Below are 19,684 nucleotides of genomic sequence, written 5' to 3'. Positions count from 1 at the left end.
GGGAGGAGTTAAGTAGCCACTCCAATCGGAATTTTCCTGTTTACTACATATTGTGGAACGACGCATTCTTCGCGTCGTAAAAGAACATTTCCACGTTCTAGAAAAGAAAGACATTTACTTCAATGGGTATTTATACCCATATCTGGACAGGTAGTGAGTCTTTGTATTTTGAACGTTCGATCACGCAACTTATGAACTTTATAATTCGGCTTTAGTGTTCAATCTACATTATTCAAATTATTGTTAAGTAGATTAGTTTGATGAATAAAGTTTTTACAAACAGAACACGTCGAACGAAATTATTTATTTACCCTACCGAAGGTTTTCCGACCAATTAGCCTCATATATTTTTACTTCAAAACGATGGAAAGGCTATGCGAGAAGTACAGCTGGTTCCTAAAAAAAACTGATACGACTCTTAAAGCGTATTTTATAGAAAATTCCACACCTGTAATTTTGAACCAATCAAAATACGTTATTTTGACAGATCACCATGGCAACGGAGGTATTTTATCGGAAATTTTTTGCTCGTGGGGTACCCAACAGCGAATTATAGTGGAAATTTTTTGACGTTTACAATAACAGAACATTTTTGACAGACTGGTTTTTATTTGTTTACATAATTTAAAATAAAACGCCAAAAAATAATTTTTTATCACTTGTAGTTACTCAAAACTTATGTAAAATTGAAGAATATACTATTTTCTATCTTGAAATGGTATTCCCATGCAACTACAATGAGTAGAAATTACGAATTTGAAAGCCTAAATAATTGCTGACAAAGCTATGGCGCGCTATTAATCTGTTCATGCAGCTTTGGATTTTCAAATGCAAATTTGGTGTGGAATTTTCTTACCGAATACCACGCGAAGTCAAATTAATATCCGGAAATTTTTTTTTGATCATGAATATTTTTAGAAAATTTCCCTCGTCTGCGACTCGGGAAATTTTCAAAATATTCATGATCTCAAAAAAATTTCCGGAAATAATTTGACTAGTGAAAATTGAGCAGTGTATTTTGAAGGATAAATACTTATTATTTACATACTGTCACTGCCAAATCTTAAAATTTGTCAAATAACTTATTCTGTTCAACCTCAAAAAATGGCTCCACATGCTAGCAAAGAACTAAAAACAAGAATTGTAACGAAATTAGAAGATGGTTGGTCACTATCTGCCCTAAAGAACCGTTTTAACGGAAGCAGAACAACAGTTTTTAATATTAATAAAAGATGGAGAGAACAAGCAACTCTCGAAAGACAGCAAGGTCCTGGAAGACCAAAAATATCTACCCCTCATGAAGATAGTACACATTTGGAGAGATTAGAAGAGAAGACAAATTTTGAAGATGCGAAAACTGCAAGAATTGAAAATAATATCAATATTTAGACCTTAATAATTATGACAACTTTTATGAATTAACATATTATATGTAATCAGTTGTTTGTTTATTTTATTATTTGTCTGTCATAATAAATATAATGTAATGTCAAACCAATCAAATACACTGCTCAAAATGATCAAATCTTACTAAGAGTCGTATCAGTTTTTTTAGGAACCAGCTGTACATAAGGGAAGGGATGAAGTTCTGGTTCATAACTCACTTCATCCAAATCAACATGCATATACTTCGGGAAGATCTACCGATTCTGCACTGCATCGAGTAGTGGGAAGAATTGAAAGATCGCTGGATAATAAAGAATCCACCCTAGATACCTATATTCATAGACATTGAGGGAGCGTTTGATAGAACAACTTTCCCAACCATCACCCAACAGCTCAATGTCAGAAATGTCCCCCTGGTCCTGGTCATGAGCGAATGGATATTTAGTATGTTCTCAAATAGAGCAATAAGTATAAATGTAGAAGACGTTTTGGTTAGAGGGATGGTTACGAGGGGATGTTCACAGGGGGTGCTATCATCACTTCTCTGGAACATAGTTTTGGATACCCTGGTTGATAAACTTTGCAAGAACGGTTTCAGTTTGTAAGAGGTAAGTTTTAGAACACACTATGTGAGAGATTACAAGTTGCTCTCAGACTAATAGAAACATGGTGTAAGGAACACTCACTGTCTATAAATCCAAAAAAGACAGAGATGGTCCTCTTCACCCGCAAAAGAAGGATCACGAGCTTAATGCCCCCTAGGATTCTAAACTGCAGTCTGAACTTTGTAACGTTACAAACGTCACATCTTTGCTATTTTATTTTTAAATAATTATCTTACTTTATTTTCTTTCATATTTCATTAATAATTATCTTCTATTCGTTTAAACTTGTTTTTCCGTTAAAAACCTGTTAGACGCCCGTTCTATAGGCAACTCTCTTTTCATCTAATCATTCAGTTACAATACGGAACATGCCTGCCATCTCCTACGTTGCCCTGTCGTTTCAATGACAGTGAAATCTCCCATATTTCAGTCACAAGGGTGGTGGTAAATTAATAAAATTATAAAAGCCAATTACAGGCTGATACCAGCTTTATTTATCCATAAACATTGTGAGTTTCCATTGGGGTGAGTTTTTATTTTAAGCCTGTATTACTTTTTTATAGTCATTTTTTCTTATACCTAACCTTCCATGTCAAAAACACATGTTTCATATTTTACATTCTCTCTATTAATATGTTTTTAGTAATCAAATTATTTAACTATTCCCCTCATCGTAATTCCATTTAATTTACCCTTGCCATCTACTAGTTTTTTTAATACTACAGTGGAACCCCGATAAGTCGGCCCCCGATAATCCGGAAGTCCGGCTAACCCGGACCGATTTTCATCAGATAAACATTTTGATTTTCAATATTTTGTATTTTTCAATTTAATTGTGGCTTATTTCCAATCAAAATAGTTAATATCAGACAAACCTTTCAACAATAAAAATGTACCTATGTAATATAATACTTGAGAGATAATGTGTACTTATGTGTGTAATTTGAACTATACGATATTAAAAATGACTCATAGCACACGCCGCAGAAACAACAGCCACCTGTCTGTAGTATATATTCCTTTTTATTTCAAACTGTCAGCATTGTTTAGGAAAGACTATTTAAAAAATTATTTTATAAACAATGGTCTTTAGTATTGTGTGTCTTGTATTGTTCGCTTCCATTTGCTTACGTTTGGGTTTGGTGTTTTTTTAGTAATTTTAATGAGTAGGTACTGTGCATATTTATAAATATATTTCATGTTATTTCAATTCTAACGGAGTTTATCTGTAAGTATACCGTATTTTATTAATTTTTACCATATTCTCCGGCTATCTCGGATTTTCGATAACCCGGATCGGTCGCGGTCCCGATTAATCTGAGTTATCGAGGTTCCACTGTATTTGGCAAAGTTACATTTTGGTTATTAACTTCTTGATTGTCACTTATACGCATTATATCTTCTAGTTTTTGGGAACAAAATCAAACTTTCTCCCTTCGCGAGCTTCATGCCATCCTTACCGGTGATGGAACTAAGGCTGATAAGAATGAAGACTATGCCATCTAGACTGCAACGACGAACATCTTCAGCTGCAGGGATCTGAGGCCGAACATCTGCCCAGGTCTATAAGACGTCTACAGCAGTACCATTCGACATCAAGAAGTTACCATCGAACCGATAAGCCATAAGTCGTATAATCTACAAATTGTTAGTTTTTGGCAAGAAGTTGAATATATTTGTTAATGCATTTAACAAGTCACATTTTTAGTATATCTTTATTGAACAATAAACATGATTGGTTAAAATATTGTTTTGTTTGCTTCCATTCTGAATTTTCATAGTTCATATTTAAGATTAGGACAAGACGAACACACACCTTGAGAGATTGAGCTAAGTTAGGGTGAACGACGGCTATCTTAGTTGGTTCAAATATTATTTTCGAATGGTATTACAATTAGCTGTGGTAGTCCATCGCAATTTCTGTTTCAACTTCTCTGAAGAGGTGAAATACCTTGGTATTACCCTTGCCAAGAAGTTAACATGGAACTCTCACTTCGATAGTAGAGCTAAAAGAGCATATATTGCCTATGAACAGTGTCGGAGAACGGTCGGACGCACTTGAGACCTTTGTCTCAAGTCGCTTGGATCTACACTACTGTCATTAGACCAATGCTAACTTACGGAGCTATTGCTTGGGTACCAAAAGTGCTACAGGCAACAGCGATTAACACAAACTAAACCATATTCAACGGATGGCTTGCCTAAATATAACAGGTTCCATGAAAACAACGCCAACTGCTGCAATGGAGTTGCTTATTATGGCATCACCCCTTTAGACATATATGTCAAAGAGGTGGCGCTGATGAGGATAATGAGATTACGCTCAGTGGGTGCAAACCTTGATGTAGGAATGAGACAATTGAGATGTCGTTTCTGGCGCGGTGAGCTGGAGGCACTGCCCCAGCTACATGCGCGCCATAGTTGCGACTCAATTAAACCTACGTTTGTCTTCGACAAACCCTACAAAATCGAAACAAGACAACGTAATATGGAGTCAAACGTGGCAAATGCATATTGCATCTACACCGATGGATCCAAAAGTCTCAGGCTGCGGGATATACTCCAGATCATTGAACCTTAGTATAAAATGGGGTATGGGCAATAATGTCAGCGTAGTTCAAACTGAACTGGCTGGTATCTCCATAGCCGCAAAAGAGATAACCCGGAAAGGTATAGCCGGCAAAACCATAATAATCTGCACTGATAGCAGACAAGCGCTACTGACCCTGAACAGATCACGTGTCATGTCAGAGCTAGTAATGGAGTGTCATGAATCGCTAGTCCAAGCTTCGGATGGTAACAACTTCATCCTGAGGTGGGTTAAAGGACATAAACGGAAACGGAAATAAAGGCAACCGCATTGCTGACCAGCTAGCTAGGAAGGCAGTAGGCCTAAGACTCTTAGGACGTGGTGATCTTTTTAGCTGGTCAACTGCAACAATCGCGGAAATTGTCAAATGTCACTTCCATACGCAAACCGTGAAAATATGGGAAGAAGGGCCAGGATGTAGACTTGCAAAGGTAACACTAAGAAACCTTGGGAAGTCAGCATCAGAAAAGTACTTGAGAATGACCAGGAAAAATCTACGCTTGACAGTTGGTTTTTCAATTGGCCATTGTCAACTAAGAAAACACCTCCACACACTGGGGCTAGACACACCTCTATGCAGGAGGTGTGAACGAGATGACGAAACTATGTGAATTTCCGGAGTGATCGTCAATACAAGAGTATGCGTTCGGTGAGCCTTGGCCTACACCTGCCGACATAGGGGAGATGTCACCTGGTGATTTGTCCGCCTTCCTGGAAATGGCAGGATGGATAATGAACTAAGGACGACAACCCCCTGGGAGGATGCACAATGGGTCAATTGTGGCCTAGGTGCTGTGGGACTTGAACCACCCTCCCTATTCTACAGATGCAGAACCAGGATATTCTAATAACCGATCGTTTGTGGCTAGTAGAAACGTTTCGTTTAGTAGAAGTGGGACCTCAAATATCTATTCCTTAAACCGCGATATTCCTATAATCGGTATTCTAATAAGCGGGTTCGACTGTAATTGATGCCGAAACAAGTACATGAAATGAAGAGAAAGAAAGTACAAGTTTCATTATTGTCCTATAAGTGTCTTCTCCTCGATGGAAGTTGGCTACAAGTACATGAAATGAAGAGAAAGAAAGTACAAGTTTCATTATTGTCCTATAAGTGTCTTCTCCTCGATGGAAGTTGGCTACTACAATAACTGCAAACTCTTCTCTGCCTCCAGCTGTTCTTTAGCAGTTCAAAATTTGGCCCTATCCATTGTCAATGGATAGGGCCAAATTTTCTTAGTCAAGATAGTCTTTCCCTTCCTAGTGCTCCCTTAATTTTTGTTCTCAAGCTATTTCTTGGTGGCAGCTTATGCAATTTAGAATTTTACTTGGGAAATAAGCTACAATTTAAGTTGCGAAATTAAATTTATTTAACGTTTCGACTTCCACTTCGGAAATCGTTATCAAAATACAAAATATTAATGTGTAAATTAAACAATTCTTTTAATAATTTAAATTTGTCTGATTCGTTAGTATTGACAATTAATATTATTTATTAGATATATTTATGTATTATTAATATTATTTATATTTTAAAATAACATACATATAAAATCAGAGTTTGGTGTTAAATTTGAGAGTAAACTGAATGTAAGACCAAATACTTACCATGTCGGGATAGTATCATGAGGTTTTTTCCTGGTTTTTCCTCGTGATATACTATGGAATCACTATAACACGATAATTTTACTGTCATCATTGCATGTGGATGTCTTTTTAACGACAAATCAAATGTTATGATTTTTTTTCTGACTGATGTTCTAAGTTAAAGTTGATTTCATGTAATCGAATGAACTGTCTTCGAATAAAGTCGTCCCAGGAACGCAACTGCTAAATATTGGAAATATTATTTTAAAGTCGTCTATTTTAAAATGCATTATAATATAATATGTCCGAATTGTCAACATGAATGAGAGATAAAATTAAATTATTAGAAGAATTTTTTTACGAAGCAACAAACTAAATTTGTTTAATTTATTAATATTTTGTATTTTGATAACGATTTCCGATGAGGAAGTAGAAACGTCAAATAAATTTCATTTCTAACTTATATTGTGATTTATTTCCCAAGTAAAATATTAAATAGTCCTCTTTTTCTCTCGATCTTTCCTTTCACTATAAGTTGAGCATATTGGTTCTTATTATTGCTAAGATATGTGACCTAGGTATGATGTTTTTCTAACTTTCACTGTGTTAAAAAGTTCTCGTTTCTTGTCTAATATATGCACTACTTCTTCGTTTGAGGTAGTCGATGTCCTATTTTATCCGAATTTGAGGATCCTCTGGTAGATCAACATTTCAAAGGCCTCGAATTTATTTAAGGTTGATGTTTTAAGGGTCCACGTTTAAACTGCATATAGTGCGGCAGATTCGTGCAAATATTATAAGAATTGTGCATTTAATGATAGAAAGCATAAAATTGGACCACATATACTACACATATAAAGGTTCAAAATTAGATACGAGGTCATCTCAGATTTTACCGATTTCCAAAAATGGCGGGCATTCAAAATGGCTACGATACATATATGTGACTAATAGCACGATAACTTTTAAACGACAAGTCCGACTTCAACCAAAAATTTGGTATATGGGTTCTCTTTTTGATGTATAAAATCTAGATCCTAAAACGAAAGAATGACTAGCAGAAATTGTGTTTTTCCTGATTTTTTATGTAAAAATATGTTGTTTTTCTTCAATTCTTTCACCCTGTATATATTAATTTTTCAAAAAGGTAATACCGGCATTGAAAAGAGCGTAAAAATATTTTTTAGAAAATATTTCGAGCTTTTTATATTATATTAATTACCATGTAATAAATGCATAACTTATCTTCACATGTACCTATGTGCGACAGATTTGTGCAAATATAAGAATTATTGTGCGTTTAATGGTAGAAGCATATAATTTGGATCATATATACTACACATACAAACGTTCAAATTTAGATATGAGGCTATCTCAGATTTTGCCTTTTACAAAAAAGGAGGGGCATTCAAAATGGCGACTATACATTTGTGACTAATAGCAGGATAACTTTTGAACGAAAGGTCCGATTTCAACCAAATTTGATATATAGGTCCTTTTTTTGATGCATAAGTTCGAGCTCTTGAATCGGAAAAATCGGTTTACCAGAAGTTGTGTTTTTTCTGATTTTTTGTAAAAATATGATGTTTATTTTTCAATTCTGTCACCCTGTATATATTAAGTTTTCAAAAAGGTTATGCCGGCATTGAAAAGAGCGTAAAAATATGTTTAAGGAAACATTTTGAACTCTTTAGTTATATTAATTACCATTTAATAAATGCATAACGTATCTTTACATGTAGGTACCTATGTGCGGCAAATTCGTGCAAATAATAATATAAGGATTATTGTGCATTTAGTGGTAGAAGCATATAATTTGGACCACACATACTACACATACAAAGATTCAAATTTAGATATGAGGCCATCTCGGATTGTGTCTTCTACAAAAATGACGGGCATTCAAAATGAATCTGCCGCCCATAGGTACATGTGAACATACGTTATGCATTTATTAAATGGTAATTAACATAACTAAAAAGTTCAAAATATTTCCTAAAAAATATTTTTACACTGATTTAAATGGCGGTATTACCTTTTTGAAAAATTTATATATACAGGGTGAAAGAATTGAAAAAGAAACAACATATTTTTACATAAAAAAAAAAACAGTAAAAACACAACTTGTAGTAAACCGATTCTTCCTGTTTATTCAACACCTCGATCTTATTCTTTAAAAAAAACCTATATACCAAATTTGTTTAAAATCTGATGTCTAGTTCAAAAGTTATCGTGCTATTAGTCACATATATATAGTCGCCATTTTGAATGCCCGCCATTTTTGTAAAAGGAACAAAAACTGAGATGGCTTCATATCTACGTTTGAACCTTTATATGTTTAGTATATGTGGTCCAAATTATATGCTTCTGCCATGAAATGCACAATAATTTATTCTTATAATATTTGCACGAATCTGCCGCACATGGATACATGTGAAGATAAGTTATGGATTTATTACATGGTAATTAACATAACTAAAAAGTTCAAAATATTTCCTAAAAAATGTTTTTACGCTCTTTTCAATGGCGGTATTAACTTTTTGAAAAATTGGTACATACAGGGTGAAAGAATTGAAAAAACAACAACATATTTTTACATAAAAACCAGGAAAAACACAACTTCTAGTAAACCAATTTTTCTGGTTCAAGACCTCGATCTTATACATCAACAAAAGAACCTACATACCAAATTTGGTTGAAATCTGACGTCTTGTTCAAAAGTTATCGTGCTATTAGTCACATATGTATAGTCGCCATTTTGAATGCCCGTAATTTTTGTAAAAGGCAAAATCCTGAGATGGCCTCATATCTAAATTTGAACCTTTATGTGTGTAGTATATGTGGTCCAAATTATATATTTCTATCATTAAATTCACAATTGTTTCACATATCGGCTGCACTAAGGAAAGCCGCACACCAACGAAACATGAAACGAAAAACATGAAACATGAAACGTAAAACACGTTTCATGAAAATTAAAACAGCTAAACAAATCTTGAAGTCAGCTTACCAATGAAACGAGTGTGATTCATGCTCATAACACATTTTTATTTTCGGAAAGTTTCATAAATGGCCGGACGTCTATTTGTTTAGCAGTGTTTTATTTCCATGATAAGTGATTTACGTTTCATGTTTCTTTGATGTGCGGCCTGCCTAATAGAGTCGATGAGACGTAGCATTTTAATAAAAGTTGTTGAATTTCGAGTTTTATTCGAGAATCACATAGCAGTCTTTTGATTTTTTTTGGAAAGATTCTGTGTCACATCTTATTTTTAGATCCAGATTTAGACTGTAATCGATCCAACATCACAGGTAATTAAATTTATTGACCTGTTCTAAAATGTGCCTGTTCTAATGTGCCTGGTTTATTTTCTGTATTATATCATATGATAGCTTTTCGCTATTCCAAATTATAATAATTGACAATCATTCATTAAACAACAAGAAAACAAGTTCTGTAACAACTGTGAGTACAACAAAATCTCAAGAATAAAACACTATTGGATAATTAGACTTAAAATTAGATTATTTTTTAAAGTATGTACCTACCACTCAAGTGTCATAAAGGTAATATAATTTAATATAATTTTTAGGTGGATGTGATCCCACAAAAAGTAATGATGTGAGCAGTACTGTTTGGAGCATTGATCCAGTTACAAGAAAATGGGCTGAAGAACCTTCAATGCTTGATTTCAGAAAAAATTTTGGACTAGTAGGATGTAATCAAGGATTGTATGCTATTGGAGGACAGGGGAATGATTTTCTGTAAGATATATTCTACAGACAATATTGATATGTCATAGCATTTAGTTTAACGTTCATTTCGTGAGTCAGTAAAAATCATACAGATTAAACTAATTAAACTAATTAATATCGATTATGTACGACGCTAACTTCAGGTATCATTAAATAATTAATTTATGATTTATGATTATCTAGATGATGCTAAAAGTTAACAAGATATTGTGGAAGAAAAAACTGAATCACCTGAAGGACCAAGTTCCAAAGAGCCAAGACTCATTGCCGTAAATTGAGATTTATGAAAAATCACCATATTCGCAAAGAACAGCGAAAACACGCTCACTGAAATCTCTTTAATCTCCTAATACGTAATTTAAGGGTTATTATGTACATTTTGCTAGTTCAAACGCTACGGATGTTTTCACTGGTGATGGCCTGATACGACCGAAAACGTTCTGAAATTTTTAATTCATTTAGATAATTTCAATTTTAATAAAAAATTTCAAATATATAGGTACCATTAAATACTTAGTTATTTTATAAGTGGAAGTCTTTTTTTTTCGTTGTTAAATTGTTTAATGAATGTTTTTCTGCAAAAAATGTATTAAAGTCACCGAAAAATGTAACAAGCGGAAGTTCCATCAACTCAATCGATTTTTAAATACAACACCTAGAGACTTACAATTTTTTGCATTGTGTCAGGAAAAACGTCTACAATAGAAAAATAGGTGGAAATGCATTAGCGGCATTTTAAAGTGTATAACTTGCATCCAAAAAGTGCACCAACATGCTAAAATACGTGTATTAAGGCCAGATTTTATTACTCGGTGATTTTTGGGGCCACTGAAGGCGAATACGCCATCAGAACCAACCACCGGAGCACCTGGTGACCAGGTTCACTCTTAAGCCACGCCATCTGAAGTTTCGAGGGTTTTCGGTACTAAATTGTTGCAAACAGATTACTAGGTGGTTTTTGGGATCTCTGAACAAGAATGCGCCATAAGAATCAATTCCCGGTGCACCTGGTCCCCAAAACTCTCCGAACTCCAGAAGATAACATGCCTTAGCAGTGACCTTTGGCACCAGGTGGTTCGAAGGTCGATAATGATGGCATATTCGTATTCAGCGACCCCAAAAACCGCCTAGTAATCTATTTGCACCCATTCAGTGCCGAAAACCTTCAAAACTCCAGAAAATGACGTACCTTAGCAGTGACCACTGACCTCGTGCTCAGTGGGGTCAGTTCTAATGGCGTATTAGTATTCAGTATCCCCAAAAACCTCCGCGTTTAATCTGTTTGCATTAATTTAGTGGCCAAATTTCTCGAATTTCCCGAAGATGACGTGACCGCAGACATCAGGTGCTCCGCGTGTCGGTTCAGGACGGCGTATTCGTTTCCAGCAACCCCAAAAACTCCCAGAGTAATCTATTTCCATCAATTTAATGCCGAAAACATTCGAAACTCCAGATGACGTGCTTTAGCAGGGACACGTGGTATCAGGAACTCCGGGAGTCGATTCTGATGACATATTCATGTTCAGTGACTCCAAAAACCCCCAGTCTAGCCCTTAATATAAGTACCACTTATTTTGACACGTTATGCATTTTGGATGCATTGTATGCACTTTAAAATGCAATTATGCGTTTGAACCCATTTTTTCATTGTAGACTTTTTTCCTGGAATCATCCTGAACACAATGCAAAAAGTTGCAAAACTGCTCTACCTATTTAATATTAAATATATTCCGATGTTTTTATTGCTAAATGCCCTGGTCTATTTTATGTTTATGTAAATCTTTATAGGTTTAATAACGTGATAACACTATTAGTGGTCAAATTTTTCTTTTATTTATTTATTATGTATTTTAGAATCTTAAGTTCTGTTGAAAAATATGATGATAAGAAAAAATTATGGAAGAGGGTATCTTCCATGCTAAGAGCCAAAGCAGGATTTGGATGTACAAAGTATAGGCACAGCATTTGGGTTGCAGGTGGATTTGACGAAAAGGACAATTGTATTGAAATATTAGATTCCGTAGAAACTTATGACATTAAAACTGATCAGTAAGTTCCCTCACGGTATCTTAATAAAAACCTACATTTCTTACAGTGTGTCTGCGTAGCTTGGAACCATATGGGAAACTTTTTTATTATCAATTTTACGAAAAAAGTTATTTTCATAAAGTGCAACAGTATACGAGGTAAACAAAAAATATGAATTTTGCTCAAGAGTAAAGTACTTATATTTCACAATATCGAAAATTGTTATTAAGAAAATTTATTTGGAATTAAGAATTATGTTATACATACATAATATGCAACTACATTCTCCTAATTGAAATTTATTTTTAAATTCCCAACATCATTTTTATTACGATAACTCGGTTATTATTAATTTTACTCGGTTATTAAAAAAGGTATTCTTTATAAAAAGGTCTTCATAGTCCTAAGATGCTTATAAGATATCAAATGTTATCAACTTTATACGAGGTATGTCAAAAAATTTGAATTTCGCTTGTAAAGTACCTTTATTTTTCATAGTATTGGAAAGTTGTTCGGAATTTAAACTGTGTTTCAGTATGCAGTTATATCCTTATAATTAAATTTACTCTTGAGTGAAATTCATATATTATGACATATGTACTTCACATAAAATTGATAAAATTTGATATCTACTAATTGCATCTTAGTTGTTAGACTATGCAGACATTTTTATAAAGAATATCTTTTTTTCGTAAAATTAATAATAACGGAGTTATCGTAATAAAAATGATGTTGGGTAGGTATCCGTAATTTGAAAAAAAATCATTTTTTTTTAAATTAGAAGAATGTAATTGCGTATTTTAACATAATTTTTAATTCCAAATAACTTTTCTTAATAACAATTTTCGATATTGTGAAAAATATAAAGGTAGTTTCCTCTTGAATGAAATTCATATTTTTTGACATACCTCGTATACTGTTGTTAAAATTTGATATATGATGATTGAATCTTAGGTTGTAGACCATGTAGAGCACTTTACGAAGAATAAATTTTTTCGTAAAATTGATAATAAAGAAGTTTCCCATATGGTTTCAAGTTACGCAGACGCACTGTATAACTCGTTGATATAAGTTCCGGGTCTAAGTAGTAAAACAATATTTTTTTGCAAAAATTATTCTTTATTCATCAAAATATATCTACTTGTTGCGAATGCAACTTTTTAGAATTATGGTGTAACTGACGCTCGCCCCGTTTTTCCTATAAGAGAAATAGCCAAGTTCGTGTTTTGTTTGAACCGGAATTTTTTGTTTGCGTTTCTACATGCCCCAATTGTGTGGTTCTCCCGCGTTTTATTTGAGCATTCCTGTTCGGACTTCTCAAAAGCAACATGTAGCACCTTTGTTTAAAAATATCTAGCTATATATGCGATTTTTAATATGTAAAATTAGTTGTGTAAATGTGTAGTTGTGAATGTATGTTCGCCAGAAAAAGGTAAATTATTTCATTAAATTTATACATTGCACGAATTTTTCTTCTTACAACCGAACCAATCGAAGGAGCGCCCCCCAACTGGCGGCGAGCAACAAATAGAGGGGAGAATGCAAATCCCTACTCTGTCCAATACTCTTTAACGGCGATACGATGATACCATCCCTTTTCTAATTTTTCGATGCCGCCGTTGTTTAAAACGATTTACCTTTGCCTTCAATAGGCTACAGCTTCGGCGATTACTTCCTCATTGGAGCGATATCTCTTGCCACAGAGCATTTTTTTTAGATCGGAAAAAGGTGGTAATCGCTGGGGTCCAGATCTGGTCTACGCGGAGGCTTTGGAAGCAATTCCGAGTTCAATTCGTGCATTTTTACCCTCGCTTTCATTGAAGCCTTTTCTTTGTGGCTTGGGTCTTAAAATGCTCCAATAATCCAATATAGTAGTTGATGTTGATTTTTTGTCCATGTTTCAAATAGTCAATGAAAATAATTCCTTGCGGGTTTCAAAATACAAAGGCCATAATCCATAACCTTTCCGGTCGTTTGTTGCGTCTTTGTTCGCTTTGGACGGCTTTCTCCTTTCTCCGGGTTCTGTCCATTTAGATGACTACCGATTTGATTCCGAAATGACGTGATGAATCCATGTTTCATCCATTGTGACATACCGATGCAAAAACTCCGACTTCTTTCGATTAAACATGTCCAAAAAGCGCCTAGATTCATCAATTCGTTGTTGTTTTTGCTCTGATATGAGAAAATGCGACACCCATTTGGAAAACAGCTTTCTCATACCCAAATGTTCATGTATGACAGCTAAAAGGCTATCCTTTGATAAATTTAGAGAGATATATCTTGCAATTTTACTTTGCGGTTTTTGTAATAATTTTCAGCATTTTTTTCGATGTTTTTGGGAATAACTGCATCATTTGGCCTTCCGGAACTCTTAACACCATTGTTGTCGGTAGGACCGCGTTGGAATTCAGTAAGCCATCGGTTGTAATCGAGGAAGCAGAGTCTCGGTAATACTTTTAGAGTCCTAATAATCCTAATTACATGAAATTTGGACAGTATGCTTTTGAATGTTAGGACTACGGATATGTTAAATTCAAAATTTATTCGCGTCGCCATCTCATGGTTAGGCCCGGGACTTATTGACAAACGTTATACTTTTAGATGGACCCGAGTTCAATACCTTTTAAGATATCCAAGATGCTTTTTTTCTATGATTGTTTTGTCACAGAAAATGTATATTATTGGCGGAGCTAGAAAAGCTTCAGAATATGGCTCTTGTAGTACGGGAGACGTAGATGTATGGAAAGAAAACAAGTTGGAATGGGTCATGGTCACTAATATGAATATTCCCAGACATGGACATGCTGTTTCGTATCTTGGCACACAAATATTGGTTGTAGGAGGTGTTACCTCCATTTATGGGAGAGCTCTAAATAATATTGAATGTTTCTGTTGTCAAAGAGGTTGGTATCTTGATTTATTAAATGTAATAATTTAGACAATAATAGATAATAATTTAGATATAGGAATTTCTTACTTAGGTATATCTACATGTCGATAGTAGCATAGTCACCATGTTAAATGACGTGACATTTATGGTTTGACGTTGATAATGTAAGTGGATCATAAACCAGAGATTAAGCCACTTCACAGAACAAATCATAGGAGAATACCAGGCCGGATTCAGACCAGGATAGTCTACTTTTGACCAGCTATTTAACGTAAAACAAATATTAGTTAACCCTCCGTTAGTCGCGCGGTCTACAATCGTAGACCACTCTCCTTTAAGTGGTCGCGAATTGCAGAAAACTGCACATACGCCCCCATCCCACTTAGTAGCTGTCACTAATACTTGCAACTTACTCTTCAGTTTGCTAAACGTCGCGGAACTGTTTGTATTAGTTTTTTGACCATTATTCAAAGAGCACAGAGCACTATAGTTTGTTTTTTAACCAAGAGGAGTGATTCAAATTTACCGCGCCGTAATGCTTGTTTCTAATTGGTCCAACCGCAGGCAAGTTTACTCCACTGTTATTAAATTTTGACACTAATGACATTTATCAAATTTTGACACTTCTGTCATTTTATAGGTTAATTAAGTAAATCTGCGATTTTTTGTGTTTTCTGCATTATTCCTTTAATTTTTAGATTTTTAGTCTACTTTTATATAAAAACAGTTGTTTTTAGAACTCTTTAGCGAGGTGTTAGTATAATGTAATATGTATGGATTATCATCGAAAGCTGATATGATCAACGAAAAAAGAAGATGAATTTGGTGACATTTCTAGTAACTTTCTTGGGTGTGAATCTGTCTTTTTAGTTTACTCCTCTTGGTAAAAAAATCAACTATAGTCTACAAGCGTAGACCGCGCGACTAAGCGCGTTCCAGTTTTTAGTTGTATAATATATCTGTTACGGACAATGACGCAAATCCGGCCAATAACGTTACTGACCGGCTAATAACGACAATGGCCGGTTGAATTGGTCATTGTCGACAATGGCCGGATATTAACGTTATTGTCCATAGAAACTGGACATTGAAGATCATTTTAAATTCTTGATAACATTTCTATCATTGCCCGGCCAATATCGACATTGTTAATCGGTCAATGTTGAAATTTTGACTAAAAGATAGGTTATGTGTAGGTTTACTATTGTTTACTTCATGTGTGTATATTGTGTATTGTTTTCGTGCTGAAATTACTCGTAAATTTATTTAATAAGTGTTATCATGGATATCAACAATGTGCGCACTCGTTTTAATAATTATATAAACGCAATAGTCAAGTCAAAACGTGATGACAATAAATCATTTTTAAACTGTAACAAATACAATAGCCGAATAAGTGAAATTAAAGAAGCGAAAAATATTTTGAGAACACCGGGTGCTAAAAAAAACAACAAAGCACTATAGAATGGTTTGTAAATATGATGTAATTACAATAAGTGGTAAAGAGCGACTGATTATGCCAGTTGACGAAAACACCCAGTCTAAAGTATTATATTATGCTACAACTGTATATTATAAAAATATTATTATTTCCTTGTTTGTATTTATAAATATGTTACCCATATTATGATAAAAAGACGTTTTATTTGTTTTTAATAACTACTTATATTTCTGCAACTACGTTCAGAAACATCTTAGTATCTCATTTGAAACACTTATTGACTCACACCGATTATCTTCTGAGGCATCGATTTATCAACATTGGCCAATTGCTTCTGGCCACTGTCGTTATTGACCGATTATTGATGAAAAGTCTAATTTTACGTTAAGTTTTTACAATATTGGCCAATAGCTAAGGTTATTGTCGTTAACGGCCGGGCATTGTCGTTAATAACCAAGGAAAATGGACATTTACGACAGTGCCCGGCCATTAACGTCAATGTCCAATTTACATCATTGACCGTAACATATATAAAGCTAATATGTAGCCTGCTGTGTATGTAAAGCTAATATGTAACATTAATGAAAATGTTTCAAAAAGCGACTTCATTGAAAACTTGGGAACTAATCAATCCGCAAATTGAATATGGATCAACTATACCTTCCCTACTAAAGGACGACGAGCTCGCGTACTGCTCGAAGTTCAAGAAGTCGTACCCCCTCCCCCTAATATTCCAACAAATTACGTGGGACGATGTGTATTTGTGCACGAATTTGCAATATGTCAACAAAAAGGGCATGCCAAAGATGTGACAAATTTGCATTCAAGGATCATTTTGGGGATATTTGCACTGAATGTTTGACTGTGCCCTAAAATTGTGCCACTTTGACCATTTAATTTAGTTTTGTTCTTTTTTACTTTTTAGTTCAATTCTTTATTATTCATCCCTATTGGTCATTCTATAAGTTCAAAGATAAAAAATATTTGTGTTTTTTACTAAATTGAGCTTATTTTTGTGACCATTTTCATTTACCTACTTGCGAATAAAGACCCAAAAAATCATGATCTCGTTTTTAATTTTACCACTGTCAAAATGAGAAAAGCCAAGGAACAAAACATATCTAATATCAAAGTTCGGACATAAATAAACATGTTATAGTTGGTTCGCTAAACTCAGACACAACAGGCTAGTGATTTTAGTAACTAATTTTGCCAATTTGGTAAAATTGGCAAAAAAAAATAATTACTAAATAGTTAATAATTTTGCAAATTTTGGCGAAATTGGCAAAAAACAAAAAAATTACAGACTAAAATCACTAGCCAGTTGTCTCTGAGTTTAGCGAACCGACTATATTAACCATTAATTTGTTAATTTTGTCAAAATCCGGTATTATACGACAAAAAACTATTGGTCTACAATCGTAGACAGCGCGACTAAGCTTGTCAGCAATAACCGCGCCTAACGTAGGGTTAAAGCCTGGGAGCACGACATAGATATCTACCAAATCTTTGCAGATTTTCGACAAGCTTATGGTAACATACATACAAATAAAATATAGGTATGTAATTATGATATTGGTACCTATACCAAGGAACTTGGTAAAGTTAGTTCAAACCACCAAGACTCACGCAGAAGCGCAAGTACGAGTTCAAAATGAATTGACAGATCCCTTCCAGATAACACAAGGGCTAAAACAGGGAGATGGACTGGCATCGACTCTGTTTAATATGTGTATGTATGGAATATGTCATAAAAAAATGTCCGTAAATCTAAAAAATATACTGTTTAATAAGTCTAAGCCGATTGCAATGTACGCAGATGATGTAAACTTGATGGAAAGAACCGCAAGAGAACCGTAAATAAAGCTAAAGCCTAATACAAGCAAGGAACTAACGAAACTTGCAGAATTTAATAATAGGCGATGCTAATATAGAAGTAGTAGGACCACTGGCGAAGCGTCCATGTAACCACTGTTACCATTGGTAACAGTTAAAAATCTTGCAAATAAATATTTTATGACTACTATGAAATAATTCCATTTATATTTTTTACCAACAGAAATATTTGTTAATACGTAGTACCTACCTAATTCAGTAAATAGCCAACTAGACTCACGAAAATACTGGCGAGATTACATGCGAATACCTACATTTGAATCCGTTGCACGTTATTATACTCCGTTACCACTTCTAGTTCTGATTTTGAAGGAATGACGGCTCCAGAGACGGCGCGGACACGCTGTGTATATCAGTATTGTCACCAGTTAACAATTTGGTAACGTTAGTTTAGTAGCTATTCGTGCATTTGAACATGGAAGAATGTTGCTGCGTAATCGATGAACTACTTGAAAAGTCATTATCCTTATATATTTTTTTATATATAATTTTGAAGAAAAAAATGAAATGATTGAAGATAGATTTAAAATATAAACACTAGTTTTCAAAATATGTTCTGTTTCCTACTTGTTTATTTTTATGTTAATTTTATTGTAGAATAATCTGTTTAGTTTGTTTATTATTTATTGTTATACCTATTACATGCATATAATATATGTATACATAATTACATGCATATAATTTGGGAATAGTGATTTGTTTAATTTTATTCCACATGATTGAAAACAAACACTTATATTTGGGAGGTTCAAAATAATTGTTATTTACTTTATGTCATATTATGTATAAATTTTTAGTTTGTGAAAACCGTCATTATAGATAGCAGTGAGTGAAGGGTTTAAAGTGTGCGTGAGGTAACAATGTATTTTAAATGGGATTTACCTTTTCGCACACTTTCAGTGGGTTTTTTGGCACACTTTCATATAATCAAGTATCTTTAACTTTCGCGTTGTCATATTTATGACAATATGAGCAATGATTACAATAGGGTGGCCGAACGTCCCGAAAAAACGGGATTTTCCCGTTTTTTACCGATTTGTCCCGGTGTCCCGAAAAAGTCTCTCGGGACGCCTAAATGTCTCGTATTTTTTCTTCAATTTTAATTGTTTCTTCAATTTCGGCATTTGTTTTCATTATTATTTCTCCCTCTCTTATTACATTGTGGTCCAGTATTGTTCTCATTATTGTTCGTTCAAATTTCGGAATACTATATTCCTCTTTCTTATTAATCGTCGTTGTTTCCATCCCATATGTATCAACAGGTCTTATTAAGGTATTATATTGGTTCATATTATAGTTGTCTTGTTTCTCAACAGATTTCTAATCATTCCATCTGTTTTTCTGCCTTTCAGAATTCTTTCCTCTGTTCTCTCTTTTCCGGTTTTCCATATTGTTACTTCCAAGTAGCTAAAGGTGGATACAAGTTTGTCCTCCTTATTATTACTTTCAATATCAGATTAAATAATAGTGTCGGGGAGCCAGAGTCACCTTATTTCACTTAT

The 19,684-nt window shown here is 34.1% G+C and overlaps 1 protein-coding gene across 1 annotated transcript in view; it reads left to right on the top strand.

The window, feature by feature from the left end:
* Window positions 1–19,684, top strand: part of LOC126888626 (uncharacterized) — a 169,734-nt gene that overhangs the window by 133,826 nt on the left and 16,224 nt on the right. Inside the window, exons 16-18 of the mRNA XM_050656982.1 lie at window positions 9,762–9,933; window positions 11,779–11,973; window positions 14,557–14,858. Of these exons, the coding sequence (XP_050512939.1) occupies window positions 9,762–9,933; window positions 11,779–11,973; window positions 14,557–14,858 (669 nt within the window). The remainder of the gene's footprint in view (window positions 1–9,761; window positions 9,934–11,778; window positions 11,974–14,556; window positions 14,859–19,684) is intronic.

This window comes from Diabrotica virgifera, chromosome 7 (genome assembly GCF_917563875.1).
Source record: "Diabrotica virgifera virgifera chromosome 7, PGI_DIABVI_V3a".
Taxonomy (NCBI): domain Eukaryota; kingdom Metazoa; phylum Arthropoda; class Insecta; order Coleoptera; family Chrysomelidae; genus Diabrotica; species Diabrotica virgifera.
The sequence above is the reverse complement of the archived record's forward strand: the minus strand, read 5'-3'. Positions and strand labels throughout refer to the sequence as shown.